The sequence below is a fragment of the Garra rufa genome, chromosome 22, assembly GCF_049309525.1.
Source record: "Garra rufa chromosome 22, GarRuf1.0, whole genome shotgun sequence".
Classification (NCBI taxonomy): Eukaryota; Metazoa; Chordata; class Actinopteri; order Cypriniformes; family Cyprinidae; genus Garra; species Garra rufa.
Window position 1 is genome coordinate 24,754,518 of NC_133382.1, and position 17,748 is coordinate 24,772,265.

Below are 17,748 nucleotides of genomic sequence, written 5' to 3' on the forward strand. Positions count from 1 at the left end.
ACAACGCTGTTGATCCAGTCGAGTCTTCTTAATAAAGGCCGTACTGTGCATAACCCTACAAACCCGATAAACACTTTTAGCACCCGACTGCTTGAAAGTCAACTTGTCCCGCCATGTCACAATCCCCCCCAATGACCCCCTTTCCCTCCTCCTCCCCTCCCCTCCCACCACTTCCTCCCCAGCATTCCCCCCTCTCAGCACCGCCATCTTAAGTTCCCACCTACCTGAAATTTCCGAGCACTTTTCTTTTACTAAATTCTCGCTGAAGGAGTCGCCATCCGCTTCAAATCGTACTCAATCCGTGTTGAGACTCTTCCAAACTGTCTCTCGGTACCCAGTGAGGTACTGGCAGGTTCGTAGGATCAAGTTAAAGAACGATCCGAGAGAGACTGGGTCCGGAATCGCTGAATCTAGCGGTTGCGGGGAGGAGACTTTCGACGCAGCGAAATGGAGGAACGAACGACTGCTGACCAAGTTGCGGAGCGAACAGACATCTCGCGAGACGTGCTTCAACGCGCGCTTCACTCACTGCAGGCTACTGCCTGAGACCTCAGACGTTACCAAATTCAGCTGGTTTATTATTTTTAAATATTAAACAAACCCATGACTTATTTGCACGTAATTTGAGAAAAATCTATCATTTTTAAAAATAGTTTTTAAAAAGAGTATTTTTCATTGCGTAGCTGCCAGCGGTTTGACAAGGTACTTGTCAAACTTATTAATATGACATAATTAACTAATTTCAGATTACATTTAAATATTTTTAAATGTCTCAATAGATGTTTTTGACTCAAAATACAAATTTTGACCTCTAGGCTTATAGTAACAATTAAGTATAAAATGTTTGGTGCTCTAAAATTATGAGAAGTGACCATAACACACCAATTATGTCTACACAATGAATCAATACACTACCACACATGTAAATAACCAACCATTTTTAATAATTAATCTTTGTGGTTTTCTTTTCAAGGGGAGAGGGACATATTTAAAATGTATAAAATTGTTTTGCTCAAATAATTAATCCAGAATGTCCTGTATCTCAACAGTCTTTTTTAATCTTATAGTTTAGCTGCAAGTACAAGACGTGCACTCCTTTTGTCCAGTCGACAGATGCCTTGTTTCGCTCCTTGTGTGTGTGTGTTTGGGTGATGATGTTGGAGACTTCCAAAGGCTTCAACTGTGGAAAACATAGAAATAACACACACCTCTCCCAAAGTATGAAGATATACAGTTCTCTGAACCCTAGAGGCTGGCTTTGATACATCCTCAGTACACAGGCTTGAACATGACTAGTATATTGGAGCAATATCACTGTAGTGCTTTGCTGGACAATAGACTCATTTCAACAAGTGAGTGCATTGGTGAGACCTGAAACATGACATTATAACATAAACAGTGAATATATTTATTATGGAAGGTAATTAATGTTAACAATAATTATTACAAAAGCAATATCACTATTCTACTATATTCTGGCCCAGCTTCTTGTACAGAGTCAGACTAATGAATGGGAGACAGTTCTTTCCCTTTGAATTTTAAAATATTATCCAACAAGATGTACAGTTCATAACTTTTTTTTAAAGAATAAAATAAATCTTAAGAAGTTCATTCTGATGTTCATGGAAGTTGTCTGATGGATGACTTGAATATTTAAAGCAGAAAGTGGACCATGTGTTTCTTTTTTAATTCATACAATTCCCAACAGTGCTGATTCAGACTACTTCAGCAAGGGTCCGATTTCTCTTTCTTCGAATGCAAAGCTGAGGACCGTAACTCTACAGTAGGTTTTCCTTAAGTTCACCAAGACAAACAAGTTCACAATTTTTGATCCATCACTCTTCAACACAACCTGTCTTCATATTAGTAGTAATGAATAGTCTTTGAACATCCACAGGCCTCTTTGTAAAGAAAACCCTATATAAAAACCAGGGCACAGCAAGAGAGTACCTTAATTGCACCAACTTAACCACAGTGGATAAATATATCAAACAGCACTGGGAAGCATCTCCGTTCGCTCCCCAGGTTGTTTCAACACTTGTGTATGGTCACTGAAGCTTAGCTCTTTGAGTGTCCTGCAAAATCTTGCCGTTTAAGGAGCCGTTTCTTCAGTTCTGGAAGCTCCTTGAGCTTTACCTAGTACTATCTGGACTCGCCATCTTTATGTGTGGTAAAAAGGGCCAAGTCTCCTACCCCGCCAAGTCTGGGGCCACGGGGCGGAGTACCAGATCTGTTCACAGATGGAATGAGAGGTGGAGGAGCCCCAACGGACAATGCCCCAACTAGACCTGGTGGTGCCTTGGTTAGAATGCCATTAGGTACATGTGGGTGTGAATGCAGAGGTCCCATTCTAGAGTAGAGGCCATGGTGATGTGATGCTTGTGAAGAGGCTCCAGCTTGCTGGAGATGAGCGTGGGATAGCAGTCCTGCATGAAGCTGTTCTAGGTGGGCAGCATGAGATGGGCTAGGAAGGTGGTGCGCGGACAGGTGTGGATGTGGATGCATCCCAAAGTACCGGGCTCTCTCCAAGTCTTCCCGCAGTAACTGAGCACGCTGTTCCTCATCGAATGGGTGGGACATCAACGCGAACTCTGGCCTGCCTGCTGAGGCTGAAGCAGAGGACGTAGAGGTAGGTACTGGTGGATGGTGTGGGCTGTTTCCCACAGCCGCCGCTACTGCAGCTCTCTCGGCCTCCAAGTAGCGCTGTACCTGCTGATGCTGGAGAAGTCTGGACAAGTGTGGATCGGAGCGAAGTGCAAGGTGGGGATCTGACCTCAGAGCCAATACTTCCCTGCGTTGCTGCTGTTGAGCAGCCAGATCCCTCCAAGGGTCCCAGGGAAAGCTATGAGTGGCTTGGGAATGACCTTGTGGAGGACCATGAGGATGTGGTGGGAAACGATCAGCTGCAGCACCTAATACCAGTCCGGCTGAGGCTCCAGCACCACTAAGATAGTGGTCGAGACCCCGTGGACGATCTAAAAGGGACAGGTGATGGTGGGGAGGGTGCGGAGTTGGTGGAGGAAGAGGCACGCCAGGTGTAGGTGTCAATGAGAGGGTTGAGGAAGGGGTGGATGGATGGGGTGGGTGCCTACTATTAGGCCGTTCAAAGTGTGGCGGCACTGTGTGATGCGGTAAGGAAATGGGCACTGGCTCGGGCTCCTCTTTGCGCTCTTCTTTGACCTTGACTTGCGGGAGGACCAACCCAGAAGTTAGACCAAGTGCAGGTTTGGATACCGGAGTTGTGGTACGATCAGGTTTCTTGACTGGAAGGGAACTAGAAGAGGCTGGACCGTTGTTCTCTCTTTGTGAAGAATGGCTGGATTCTGTGCTGACTGAGTGTTGTGGCTGTCTGTGAAACAGACCCAGAGGAGAGGGGGCTAAGGGGACATTAGAAGGAGAGCTTGTGAGAATAGATGATGTTGAAGATCGAGGTCTGTCTGGTGCTGCGGAGGAAGCAGACACTGGTGCCCTGGATGCAGAATGCTGTCTCTTGTCGGAGTCCCTTTCTCGTTCTCTTTCACGCTCTCTGCTTTGGGCATCTGATTGAACTCCACCTCCACTCAGCGGGCCCAAGCCATTTATGTGTGAACTGGGGGTGTTGCTGCGGTGCTTGAGGGATGGGACACCAGGTGACATTCGCACTGGCAGGCGTCCATACAAGATGCTGTCCCTGTGTAAAAACAGTATTAAACCAATTAAGTATGTGTCAAGTTGTGAGATGCGATACACAAGTCACTTTTTAAATTAAAAGTGCCCTTGGAATCAACAAACCTGCAAAGAACAGATAGAAAAAAATGCAATTTGTTATAATGTCGTACCTGTCCTTTTCATCTTTTATATGAGTTGGTTCTCTCCTCTCCACATCTTTTCCTCTATCATCTTTTCTCTCTGGTCCTTTTACCCAGGATGATCCAGAGGGGAAAGAGGCAGGTGTTACATGCAGACGATTCCATGGATCATGGGGGTTACCCAGTCCTCCAACTGCACTTGCAGAGGGCTCGGTCTTATGTCCAAAAACATTGGCAACTAAAAGAAAATGTATAATATTTGATTAGTCTTTGGTTGAGAGTAGAATGTGACTGATAAAACACTACTTAAATTTTGTTAAATCCTTTAATTAAGGGTGTGTTCACATTTGTAGTTCGGTTCGTTTGGTTTATTTGGTCCGGACCAAAAAGGTGATACATTTGGTCCTGGTCTGCTTAGAGTTCACACTGGCATTTTTGACAGCGAACCTAAAGATAACGAACCTGAAGGCATAGTGACGCGTTCACAAGCTGTTTGGTCGGGTTGAATGACGTATATATTGTGACCACACTCACCGAACACTCCAAACAAAAGTAAAAGGTGCATTTGATTTAAAGTCTACTTTAAGTCAAATATACCTAATGCCGTCTGCTGAACTAAGCACACTCATTGTTGCATGTATATGATTTTACTTTCACCAACTACAAACTCACAAAGACCTCATAAAAGGCATTTTCCCTCTTTGTTGCTCCACGTGATCCCTCTGCTCATTCTGCATATTCTGTTCTCAGTCTGCTTGTTTGGTCCGCACTAAGGTTCGGATGGCAGCTTTTTACACTTGCTCAAATTAACTGCACTAACAGTGCAATCGCACCAGAGTTCATTTTAATTGAACCAAACATGACAAGAGTGAACACACCCTAAAAATCCTTACGAAATGTTTGAAAACCAACACAATACAGCAGTGATTCTCAACCAGGGGGCCGCTGCAAACTTGGGGCCTGAGAATGACTTAAATTATTTAATATAAGACGGAACTAAAAATCAAGATTTTGAAAAACAAAAGAGAACCAGGAATCCCACTGGAAAAGCCATGCAAGTTAGTTATGCCAAGTTGTGAATAAAATATACTTTTTAAAAATCCTTCTCCCGTAACAACTGCCTTGAAGTCAAAAAGGTTGAGAACCACTGTGTTAGAATTATCAGATTGATTAAAAATTCTGTCATTAATTACTCACCCTCATGTTGTTCCCAACCCGTAAGACCTTCGTTCATTTTTGAAACACGAATTAAGATACTTTTGATGAAATCTGAGAGCTTTCTGACCCTGCATAGACAGCAACGCAACGGCCACATTCAAGGGACAGAAAGGTAGTAAGAACATAGATAAAATAGTCCATGCAAGCAGAGGAACACACATGATCGCATTGTGGTGCTCCTGTGAAAATACGTCCAAAATTGACACGGAAGAGAAGAAATTGTTAAAGTCGTTATTTTTGTTTGCTTTGTGCATTAAAAGTATTGTCGTAGTTCAATTACAGTTGTACAACTGATGTAATATGGACTATTTTATTGATGGTCCTTACTACCTTTGTGGGTCTTGAATGTGGTAGTACCATTGCAGGGTCAGAAAGCTCTCAGATTTCATCAAAAATATCTTTTTTTGTTCTGATGGGTTTGGAATTAATGACAGACTTTTCATTTTTGGTGAACTACCCCTTGAATACATATCCTTAATAAAAAAAATAGCATGACAAACCTATTGTGGGACTGCCTAGGCCTCCAAAGGCACCAGAACTCAGGGCTCCCAAAGAAGAGAAGGAGGGTGCACGAACATATGGGTCTGTAACACGAAACCCGGCCATTAATGATAGAATCAGCCAAGATTGTTTAACTAAACGCAGAGGAAATTATGCTCTACAAAACTAGCAAATGAAGCAAGCCTGAAGAACAGAACTGCAAAGTGCAACAAGAGCAGCATGGGTCACATTGGCTTTTGATGCCCCTACTTTCTCACAGACAGTCTCTTACCCAGATGTGCTGCTGAGGTGAGGAAAGAGGAATGGGGCGTTGATGGAGGCATGAATGGTGTGGAGGACGGATTGACTCCACCTGAGAAGACATGGGTCAACTCAGACAAAAGCTTAAACACCCATAAATGGACTACCATTGAGTGTTGACATTTAGCCAAGTTTGTGCTTTATATCCTCCTTTAAGCCTAATTTAAAGCCTTCGTATGGCAGCACAGTAGTGCTATAAAAATCCTTTATTGTTTTGTACCTGACAACTTATTTATGGTAGCTTAACAGCATTCATAGCTTAAGAACAACCACAGGCTTATACCACCTGCAGAATTTCTAAATTGGCTTCAGAAATAAGTGTAAGTATAACCCACCAGCAGCTGCAAACAGGCCTCCTGGTCTCGTGAGATCAGGAGTTGGGGCAAGGGGACCACCGAGTGGTCCTAGACCTCCTAGTCCACCAATACCAGGGCCAGGGAGTCGAGGCAACAGGTCATTACGGAAGTCCAGCTTTTGTGGATCAGCGTGCATATGCTGAGAAAGACAGCAATAGAAAGTTGGTCAACAGGACTGACACCACTTTCATTTAAAAACACCTCAATTTTATTGTATATCAACAGAATTTCTAAAGTAAAATACCAGGGAAACAATTGAACCATTTTGCAATTTTTTTGGCTTTTTTTGCATTCAAACTAAAAATAAACTCAGATGAACGCAAAAACCTTGACTTTTTCTTGATGCCTTAGAATCATCCAAGCAACACGGACATGCATAGCGCACCATTTTCCAGGTTTCTGTAAAGAAACAATCCAAATACAGTTAGAAAAGAGCTATCATATAGAGATCAAAAAACGAAAATAAATCAAGTTCAAAACAACAGATTAAACTTACATTACTGACTTTTGGTGGTGGTGCAAATGGGTCTGTTAGCTGTGGACACATATCATATATTATTAATACTAAAGTCTCTATAAAGTTACCATTATGATGTATGATGTATTCTGTAAATATACATGAGACATCTTTACCCTTGGAGCTTTAGGTGGAAGGTGGGACGGTACAACTCCCAAACCAGCAGCCATCTCTGGAGCAGCTCCCTGAAGAGCAACAAGCTGTCAATAACAACAAACTATTCAAACCCATTTTATGGGCTCAAAATAAGAACAGGACAAAATGTGACTGGATTGTGCCAAACATTGGCTTGAGATCAAATAAAGTGGTCATCCTGACAAATCAGATTGTCCTTGAACTAAAAAAAATGAATGACTCATACTCTAATTTTTAGACCTCAGAATATCTTGCCTTAAATATAAGCTATAAATTCTTCATGGCTGTGCCATCACAACAAAAACAAACATGTGCCCACTGAAAATTTGCACCTTTAGTCTGTAGGGTACATATTACTGCTAAAAACCAATAGAAAATACCATTCTCTCTTTTTAACACCCGTAATAAACTTTAAGACATGACAACAAACCTACAGGTAAGCTTTACTAACTTCACAAGTTGGTAATTCATAACAAAGGATGAGTCCTTTCAAAGACATAGCTGAAAACGGCCAATTAAAGAGAGTGGAAATGGTCATTTAAAACTAAATTAAATTGTTTATGTCTTTATTAACCTAAATTTAAGAACCTGAAACTGAGTGAAATCAAGACCTTATTTCAAGAATTCAATAAATGTCTTAGGTTTCAACCAATTAATTTGTGTGACATACATACTACATTTAAGTACAAAGTCACTTAAGATGCAACAAGATATTACTCAGCATTCATCAGTAATAACATGCATGCTAAATATATGCAGCGACAATGTAAGGACACATTCAAACTGAAAAAAACATGCTTGCACATTGCTGTTTTAAATGTTTTTGAATACAGTAAAAAGTGTGAAATGATAAACTCATCAAGGCTATATTTATTTGATCAAAAGTAAAGTAAAAAAAAAGTAATATTGCGAAATATGATTGAAATTTAAAACAAACAAATCCCATTTTAATATATTTTAAAATATCACTTATTTCTGTGATGATAACACTGAATTTATAGTAGCCATTAGTCTTCAGCGTCACATGATCCTTCAGAAATGACTGCATTATGCTGACTTGTTGCTTAAAGAAACATTTATTATCAATGTGGAAAACAATTGTGCTACTTAATATAATTGTGGAAACAGTGACACATTGTGTTAGGATTCTTTGATGAATAAAATGTTCAAATAAGCATTTCACTTATTTTGTAACATTGTAAAATTTCTTTAAAGGGTAAGTTCAACCAAAAAATAAAAAATTTCTCATTAATTACTCACCCTCATGCCATTCCAAGATCCAGGAGCTTTCTGACCCTGCATAGACAGCAACACTGACATGTTTAATAAAATAGTTCATGTGATACAGTGGTTCAACTGCAATTTTATGAAGCTACAAGAATATGTTAGCAAGCAGAGGAAGATGCACGCTGTACATAAAACAGTTGTCTGAAGATTTCGACAAAGGGTGACTTGCAATTTTTGTCCAGCTTTTCTTATTTGAACCAGAATATGCAGACTATGAACTAAAAGAGATGGATAATCTTTGTCAGAACGTCGGCTCCTGCGTCAGCAGCACCACAAGCATGTGTCTGGGTACTTTTGAAGATTGACACGGAAGAGAAGTTGTTGTTAAATAAAGTTATTTTTGTTTTCTTCGCAGTCAAAAAGTATTCTTATATTCATAAAATTACGGTTGAACCACAGATGTCACATGTACTATTTTAACAATGTCCGTACTAACTTTCTGAATGAACATCTTGAATGTGGTTGTTGCATTGCTGCCTATGCAGGGTCAGAAAGCTCTCGGATTTCATTAAAAATATCTTGATTTGTGTTACGAAGATGAACGAAAGGTTCGGAACGAAATGAGGGGTATGAGCAATTGTTGACAGAATACTCACTTGGGTGAATGAACTCTTTAATGCCACCTTAGATCAATTTAATTGCATCCCCGCTGAATAAAATTATTGAATCTCGTTTCATTTTAAGCGCTGTGTACATTATTAGGTAAATATGCTGATGACTGATGAAGTGGTTGTCCTTTTATGTGGTTGACAGACAGCGCATTATAAGTTCCCACGGATCGGTAGATATTGTGGTAATATGCAAGCATTCTTCACCTGATTTTAATATTTGCACACAAAGCTTTCAGATTTTAATATTCAAAACACGGACCACACAACAAGCAACTCCTACCTTAGGCTGAAAAGCTCCATGCAATGAACTGAAAGGTCCTGTGGGCGGAAGAACGGGCACTGGGGGTGGGTACTGAGGAAAAAACTTTGTAGGAGAGAACAGAAATAAATAATTACATTAGAAACATTTGTTTCATAGAGACCTGCTATCCACCTTTTTCTTCACGTAAGAGTGGGAGCGGCCATTTGTAAATTTTATGGGTCTGTCTTTTGGTCTCATCTGCGTCCAGGTATTCTTAGGTGTACAAAACAGCTTGTTTTGCAGCTGGATATCACAAATTGGTGTGTCTTACCATATTATTTTAATGTATTATCTTAATTATGAACACACTGGTTTGTAGTGCAAACAGTTTTACGGTTTACTTCAGGTTGTTATTCATCTCATTATTTCCCTATAGCAGCTAATGAATCAATAGGCTTACTTCCACGTTAAAGAAAAGGGTGGATACTGACAGCAAGTTTAAAAACAACCCAGCAGATTTAAATTAAACTTAATGTAAAACTACTAAGCTTAGAAATTTAAAACAACACTTACTGTGTGTCGAAAGATGCCGTCAATTTTGCCTGGATACTTATCAAACTGAAACACAACAAGCAAAAGAGAAATGTCAAAGTGTGAAATTTCATTATCAGCCATTTTTTTAAAACTAGACATCCATGGGCTACAGTTGACTCCTCACCAGTGGTGGTGGTGCAGCTGTGGGATGTAAGAAGTGTTGGTGAGTATGAGTGTGCTGGTGCTGGTGATTGTGCTGATGGAACTGGTAGGCCATTGTAGGGATGGACGTTTGGGCCTGCGAGGATCTGTTAGATGTCCCAGAGCTCGAGCTTGACACAGACGGTCCTCCAGGTGCAGAGCCTGAATTTGAGTCTGCCAGGTCCTGATCTATTAATCAAAGAGAAAAGAACTTCATCTTTCTGAACATTTCATTTCTACTATTTCTTGTTGGTAATGCAATAACAGCTGTTAGCATTTAATATTTTTCAGTTTACCTGCTGAAGGGTGTGGTGACACCTGCAAGAGAGGTGGTGGTGGGGGAAGGTTGGGGGACGGTGTGAAGACAGCACCAGGACTTGGTCGAGAGGAGGGTATTACTGTCCCCACACCACCTGGGCCTCGAACTTGGGACACACTTGTAGCAGGAGTAGGTGGTCTGATTGATGAAGAAGAGGCTGACGAAGATGGAGGCTTGCCTGAGGTACTGCTCCTGATGGAAAACCAATGCCACATCACATGTTTGAGGAACACAATCTGTCAATCTATTAATACACATGCTTTAGAGTAACGGCATAAAACGTGATACAGGTTGCAACTTTTTCTGAGCAAGAACTGCAAACTATAGATGGAAGAGACATGACTGCATGTCAGGCAGAAAACAGTCAGAAATAAATTATACTGCAATAATAGATTGATTTCAAACTCATTATTTCTATAATAGTTCATTCTTAAGACTTAAAGGGATAGTTCACCCAAAAATGGAAATTCTGTCATTGATTTCTCACCTAACGTCGTGCCAAACCCATATAACGTTTTCCTTCAGAACACAAATTAAGATATTTTTGATGAAATCCGAGAGCTTTAAGACCCTCCATAGACAGCAACGCAACTGACATGTTAAAGGCCCAAAAAGGTTAGGGACATTGTTAAAATAGTACGTGACATCAGTATGAAGCTGTGACAATACTTTTTGTGCACAAAGAAACCAAAATTTCTTCACTTCCCCGTCAGTCTTCGACTTGCATTGACAAAAGTATTATGAGTACGACACATGCATGTGCATTCCTTTTGTTGAACAAAGTCTTGTTTTTGCACACAAAGTATTTTCATAGCTTCATAAAATGGATGAATCACTGATGTCACATGGACTATTTTATCACTGTCCTTACTACCTTTCTGTTCCTTGAATGTGGTAGTTGCATTGATGTCTACGCAGGATCAGAAAACTCTTAGATTTTATCAAAAGTATCTTAGTTTAGGTTCTGAAGATGAACAAAGGACTTACTGGTTTGGAACAACATGAAGATGAGTAAATCACAGAATTAAGGTAAACTATCCCTTTAAATATTTCGATAGATAATTTTATCTAGTTACAATAATTATAATTGTGCTTGTGAGGGAAAGCAGCAAAAAACTGCATAAAATGTAACTGTGATCAGAATTTATCCATGACAAATACAAAGTACAAATTCTCCACCACCGCTCAAAACTTTGGGGTCAGTAACACAGTTTTGTTTTTAAAAGAATATACTTATGTTTACCAATGCATTTATTTGATCAAAAATACTATAAAATGTTAAACTGTGAAATATTACTGCAATTATAAACAAGTGTTTTCTATTTTAATATATTTTAACAATTTATTTATTGCTGTGACGGCAAAGCAGCCATTTTTCCAGTCTTCAGTGTCACATGTATTTACTGTAACTTTTGATCAATTCAATACATGCTTGCTGAACAATTTATTTCTTATTTCTGATCCCAAAAATCTGAACTGTAGTGTATGCCATACAAAAACACTGTACAACCCAGTACCGTATAAACATGAATTTGTTTAAAAAAAAAACACTGTGTACTCTTACTCATAGTAGCTGTGTGAAGCCAACCAAACAAACTGAAATAACCAATTTCAGCCAGCTCCTTTTTTGTGTAAAATATGCATGAGACAATATATGAACAGAAAGCAGGTGTGAGAGATTATGCTATTAACGTCAACAGCATGATTGGTTTCAGAAGGCAGAGGGCATTATTGAAGTTAAAATGTACATAAACGCTGTTTCACTAGACTGACCTGTTGTTGCTGCCCACTGAGAAGATTGATTGTGACTTTCCATGGAAAGGGAGGAAAGGCTTGTGTTTGTGCTGTGTTGGGCTAGGATTATGGCGGTGATGGGGACCACCATTTCCATTACGCTGATCAGGAAGTGAGACAGAGGCAGTGGAATGGGCTGCAAGGCTAGGCAGAGAGGATGAGGTAGAGATGGGTTCAGGGTAAGGCTGCTCCATACTCCTCTCCTGACTCCTCTCCAGGCCAGAGACCCGAGGTGTGACTGACAGAAGGGGTAGTGAGCTATTTGACGGCAAGAGAGGGCAACCATTGCCCGCAGCAGCGCTTGCAGAGTTGGAGTTAACTGCTGTGGAAAAAGAGAGTGCTACACTGTAATGCATGCTACACTCTTAACAAAAATAATCACAACGATTCCATGTACGTATTCACAAAAGCATGCGGCATATAAAAATGAACACCACTGTCCAATTAAAATCCCCAAAACATACAAAAATATTATTACTCCCAGGTAATGCACCATAAACTAGATCCACATATGATTCGCAATTCAGTCTTCTAGCGATTTGCATCGATTCGCAAATAGCATGATGTTGTCGGAACACAACAGCAATGGAGGAGGAAAAACAAATACTGTCCCATTTTCAGTGAGGGCAAGTGTTTAGAAAAATATTATATTAAGTAATGATCTTTTGCGCCTCCCTGATCCTCGCAATTTATATACAGTATGATTACCCAACAATATAATTGTGAGAGAAAGCACTGAAATATATTTTTCCACCCATCTCGTATTTAGGGGTTCCATAGTACCTTTCTAATGTGAAGTGTAAAATATTTTTGATTTATTAGGAAATTAATAGTTAATAGGAAACACTGATTTCACTGGTGTGTTTTTGTATTAAAATACTGAATCGTGACCCCAAGAATTGATTTGAATCGAAACGTGAGGTACCAAAAGATTCCCACCCCTACCATCTACAAGCATAGTATTTACCTTCTCTTGTGCAGACGATGAATGCTGGCTCCATATTGTCAGAAGCCTAAATAGTGGGAGAAATGTCATTATTGAAACAGAAAAACATATCACAATACATAAAGCAAATTCAAGAATATTAAATATTTTTACCTTATCCCCTGATTCACTCTCTGTATCACACTGTGGGTTAAAAATAAAGAGTAATAGTAAAGTAATAGTCTACATTTGCATGAAAAACTTGTGACAATTTCCCTTGTTTATGATATATAATTTATGACACACAAACAAAAACATACACTACAATTCAAAGGTTTGGGTCAGTAATTTTTTAATTTGTATTTGTAATTATTCAGCTAAGATGCATTACATTGATTAAAATGAACAGTAAAGTCTTACATTGCTACAACATTTTTCTATTTTTTAAATAAATGCTGTCAAGCTTCTTATTTATCTAAGAAACCTGAAATAATTTATCACTTTCGACTATGCTATTAAGCAGCACAAATGTTTTTAACATTGATAATAAATTAGGAATATTTTTTAAGCATCAAAATAAGCAAATTAAAATGATTTCTGAAGGATCATGTCACACTGAAGTGTGGACTAATGGCTGCTGAATTCAGCTTTGCCATCACAGGAAGAGATTACACTTTCAAAACACTTAAAACGTTTATGATATTACCATGAAGTTTACTGTTTTTAATTAAATAAAACCATCCTTGTTGAACATAGAGTGCAATCCAAAACATTAAACTATTTTAGCAAACAAAAACTTTTGAATGGTAGCATATGTTCACAATATGCTTTGAAAGTCTGAAAACATTTCAAAGTCACATTTTTGGACAGCATGAAAAATAGAAAACACACTGGAAAAGACAACTCACGATATATCCTGTCTCCATGTGATTCCCAGATACCTGAAACAGACATTTGAAAATGTCAAACCACTGTGAAAAGAAGCAGAGTTGCAAATGTGTAATTATCGAAAAAAAAAAATATATATTTTACATTATAAAGGTCAGCTGAAAGTAGTTACTTATAGGCAGATATATCAGCAAGAATAACTATTCGGCTAATATTTGGCCATTCTGAGACATTCTACATTTGGTGATAACTATCTACACTTCCTTTAGCTCCTTTTGGCATAGTTTCTTAAATCTATTAATTGCAATTTTTGCTGTCTTTGAATTGCAAAACCACAAACGTTTACATACATCAACTAAGGATCGCCCTGTTCTCTAAGCATCTGTACTGTAAAAAAAAACTCTTTTGACTACTGCTAGAACAGCGAGAAGCGTATTCACATGTGATGCAAATTTTGTTTAGACCAGTCACTGTGGCTAATTTCCCCAACAATACGGCTTCTGACACGTCATGACTGCTCAATATGAAAACCTATTTAAAAACGATCAGTTGATTTATATCAGGATCTCATCCACACAGGACTATTGTAGAAATGTTTACGTGTTGCACCCAAAACATTACAGTGACATGTTTTTCATAGGAGTTTACACATACAGTATTGTTTTGTTGTTTTTAAATGATGAAGGGTTATAAAACTCCAGCACTAACCTTAGCATCTCTCTTCAGTTTTGATTTGATCTTCCTGCGCTGCTCCCAACTATTGGTGTACGTTGCAGGAGGTCCTTCCTCCGGCTCTGACAGAGGCCCTCCGTTTTCATCCAGGCCCCTCTTCCTTTTGATTCCTCTACCCATAAACAAGCCAGAACGTTCTGGAGGCTTTAAGGAACAGTCCATCTATCAAAACAACACAATAAAACATGTTAATATACTAAGTACATATAAAATATATTTTGTATTAAAACTAATATGCAAACCAGTACAACTTGTTATCTCCACACTGTAGTGCAACACTCAATACAGGCTAGTTAAAAATAGATAAACCTCCAAGGCCTCCAGGCTTATGAAGCTGGCTATAGCGAATCCATCGATGATGTCTTCCTCGCAGGACACCGATTCTCGCTTCCTCCGACGCGGAGGCCGGTGTCTGGCACCGGGGAAGCCGGGTCTGCATTCTCTTCCGCCGGCACGAAGCAGTGAGTCTCCTCTGCATTGTTCTTGGTCCGAGGCCGAGGATGGCGATGAGGCCCTGTGCTCAGCGAGATCCGCTCTCCTCCGCCGCCGCTCTCGGTCACGCTGCGAGCGGGAGCGACGGCTCTGCCTGAAGCCTCCGCTTCGACTGGGACCGTCCATGTCAATGTCCGTACAAAGGCACTTAATAAAAACACACCCTGGTCCGGCCTGGGAGACTTTACAACTGACACTGAATAAAAAGCAACGCCTCCAGGACCAGTGTTGTGGATCTCAGATGAAAATGTGGTTTAAGGTTCCTGTCTTATAATTTAATCGAGTCCAGCGGAGGCTGTATGGTGTGAGCACACTGCAGTCTGAGTACAGTCATGTCTGGGCATCACCGGGCTTGTTTTATCCAATAACACAGCGATTATGAAAGCTTCTAGATATTCCACTTATTGTCTTTCTGTCAAGACATTGTCACTTTCATCTGAGGAAGGAAAAAAGGAGAAACTAGCGATCAGTGGCGCAGTAGGGTTTCTAAAGATTCAACATGGCTGGTTAACGAAGAAAATATGATTTTATGATTAACTAATTTCCAACATATAGAATATAAACATGACTACGGTGGGAATATATAACTATCACGTCTTAATGCCCTAAAAATAATAGTGTCTAAAATATCCCAACTCATAAGTTAGAGTTGAGTTTTCGTTAGTAAACTTTATTAAAATGAAGACGATAAGGACAAACAAAGTCCAATTCTGGAACAAAAACAACCAGTACACACCAAATAATTTCGGTCAAGACTTATTTCTGTATGTGAAGCAGATAATTCGGTTAATAAAGCGAGGAGTTAAATCGCTCTCTCAGCTGACTATGTTAGCTTGCTAGCGTTAGTTAGCTAACCTGGTTACGATCGTGGATTAAAGAACACTCGCTTTTAAACGATCAAATTCCTAACGTTTTAGTTTATTTTACTATATCTGACATTATGGAAATTACTCGATTGTGATATTGCCAACTATTTAACGATTATTATATATCCGGTGTAAACAACCTGGTGAGCAAACATTAACCAATGTTACATGAATCACCTTACCACATATCAAATGTCATTTTAAAGATCAATCATTCGTTTTACAGTTGTCTTGGTCGTTATTTCTCTTCTGAAACATCTGTCGAGGGGCCCAGGACTATTTAATACGACTCCAATAAAACAAGCTAACCATTTAGCTTGTGGTGCGTTGACACCCCATCTTGCACTTCACATTCAAGGAGGAAATTATACTAATTACTCAGTTTAGTACACGAATACATCCAATGAACGTAACACGACCTGTAACTACTTGTCTATTTATGGGTTTAAAAACAAAACCCTTCAGATTAAAGCGATATACTAGTTTATTAGCTTTCTATGACGAGCAGAGAAAAGAGGACACTGTGCAATGGGTTAAAATCGCAACTCAAGTATAAAACACATCACAATCTTTTTTAATCAAAACGAACCCACTCTGTTTAGTTTTATACCGACGATGTTCAAAGACACGGACATGAACAAAACGACAACAATATTTCCAATCACACCCACCACTCGCGCTGTACAGAGGGCCATTTTCCTCTGGCTTCTGCTTTCGTCCGAGCCTCCATTTAAAACGATAATAATATACAACAGGCCTCAAGGCCTCGGGCTGGAGTTGCACCGTCACGGATGTTGAGCGCAGCCCCGTCAGCGCAGGCTGGGCACCTCCTTCCGCGGCCCGCTGTGTGCGGTCAAGCTGGAGATTTCGCCGGTGTCCGCAGCAGAAGCTGTTTTTTTCTTAAGCGTAATGTGAAAATCGACTTACGATAGCTTGCTTTTCGTCCCGATCGTCAAAACGGGATAAATACATTTCTTCATTTTATTTGGGAAGCTGAGACATACATGAAGCCTGGGTGGATAACCCGTAGCAGTCAAACTGCATTGTGTGCTTCTGTCGGGTTTTCTTCCTCTGTTGATTCACTAAAGACAGGCGGTACTGAATGCGACGACGGTACTGCCATCTACTGCCATCGAAGGGCACGAGAGAGTGCCTTCTGTTCAGCTGTTCTTGCTGCCCCAATGATCATAATGCACATTTGTTCTCAGCATGAATTTCCTCTTTGAGGACAATAAAATATGAATATGAATCCAAAACATGTTTGTAGGGTTAATACCAAGATTTTTGTTTAATTTAAAATGTATTACCATTTGTAATCTTATTTGATAGCCTATATATGTATAATTATCCAATGTAACTGCCTATTTTATTTGTTTCTAAAAAAAAAAAAAACTGGTGAACTTTTTTTGAGATTTAAAAAAAAATGAAAATATATATATACATACATAAAATCATAAAAATACATAATAATCATATTAATATTTATATAACAATAATATATATATATACATTTTTACATTAGTAACAGAAAATAAACTGTTTTTGAAGAGTAAGAATTTTAATTGTTTTAAAGGAAGTGTGTGGATTTAATCCACAAAGTACAGCAAAATCAGTACAATTTTGAAATATATTTATTATTTAAAATAACTGTTTTCTATTTGAATATATTTTTAAATGATTTCAAAGCGAAATTATTTAGCATCATTACTCACATGATCCTTCAGAAATTATTCTAATATTTTGATTTGCCGCTCAAAAAAAAACATGTATTATGAGTATTATTTTTATGCTGAAAACAGCTGAGTATAATTTCGGTTTCTTTGATGAATAGAAAGTTCAGAAGAACAGCATTGATCTGAAATGGGAATCTTTTGTAACATTATAAATGTCTTTATCATCACTTTTGATCAATTTAAAGCATCCTTTCTAAATAAAATTAATCCTTTCTAAATTAATTTTTATAATATACCGTCTACTGAATAGTATAATGTTACAAAAGCTTTGTATTTCAAATAAATGCACCAAAGAATCCTGAAAAAAATG

The 17,748-nt window shown here is 39.0% G+C and overlaps 2 protein-coding genes across 5 annotated transcripts in view; both read right to left on the reverse strand.

Moving 5' to 3' along the window:
* The window catches only part of srcap (Snf2-related CREBBP activator protein), a 44,307-nt gene extending 44,100 nt beyond the window's left edge, over positions 1-207 (reverse strand). Inside the window, exon 1 of the mRNA XM_073827883.1 lies at positions 64-207. Coding sequence (XP_073683984.1) covers positions 64-207 — 144 coding nt within the window. The remainder of the gene's footprint in view (positions 1-63) is intronic.
* Positions 208-923: 716 nt separating this feature from the next.
* Positions 924-16,753, reverse strand: fbrs (fibrosin). Of its 4 annotated transcripts, XM_073828366.1 has the most exons (20): positions 16,377-16,753; positions 14,657-15,275; positions 14,324-14,509; positions 13,636-13,668; positions 12,902-12,931; positions 12,770-12,815; positions 11,782-12,124; positions 9,986-10,200; positions 9,673-9,878; positions 9,528-9,572; positions 8,994-9,077; positions 8,076-8,111; positions 6,797-6,865; positions 6,660-6,698; positions 6,491-6,562; positions 6,143-6,302; positions 5,779-5,859; positions 5,507-5,590; positions 3,819-4,026; positions 924-3,670 (listed from the first exon to the last, which is right to left on the reverse strand). In XM_073828366.1, exons 2-20 carry the CDS (start codon positions 14,963-14,965, stop codon positions 2,143-2,145), a joined length of 3,774 nt encoding a protein of 1,257 aa, XP_073684467.1. In that variant the 5' UTR covers positions 14,966-15,275; positions 16,377-16,753; the 3' UTR covers positions 924-2,142. The 4 variants fall into 4 exon arrangements, with proteins under 4 accessions (XP_073684467.1, XP_073684468.1, XP_073684469.1 ...); XM_073828367.1 differs by lacking the exon at positions 8,076-8,111; XM_073828368.1 differs by lacking the exon at positions 5,779-5,859.
* Positions 16,754-17,748: the final 995 nt, after the last annotated feature.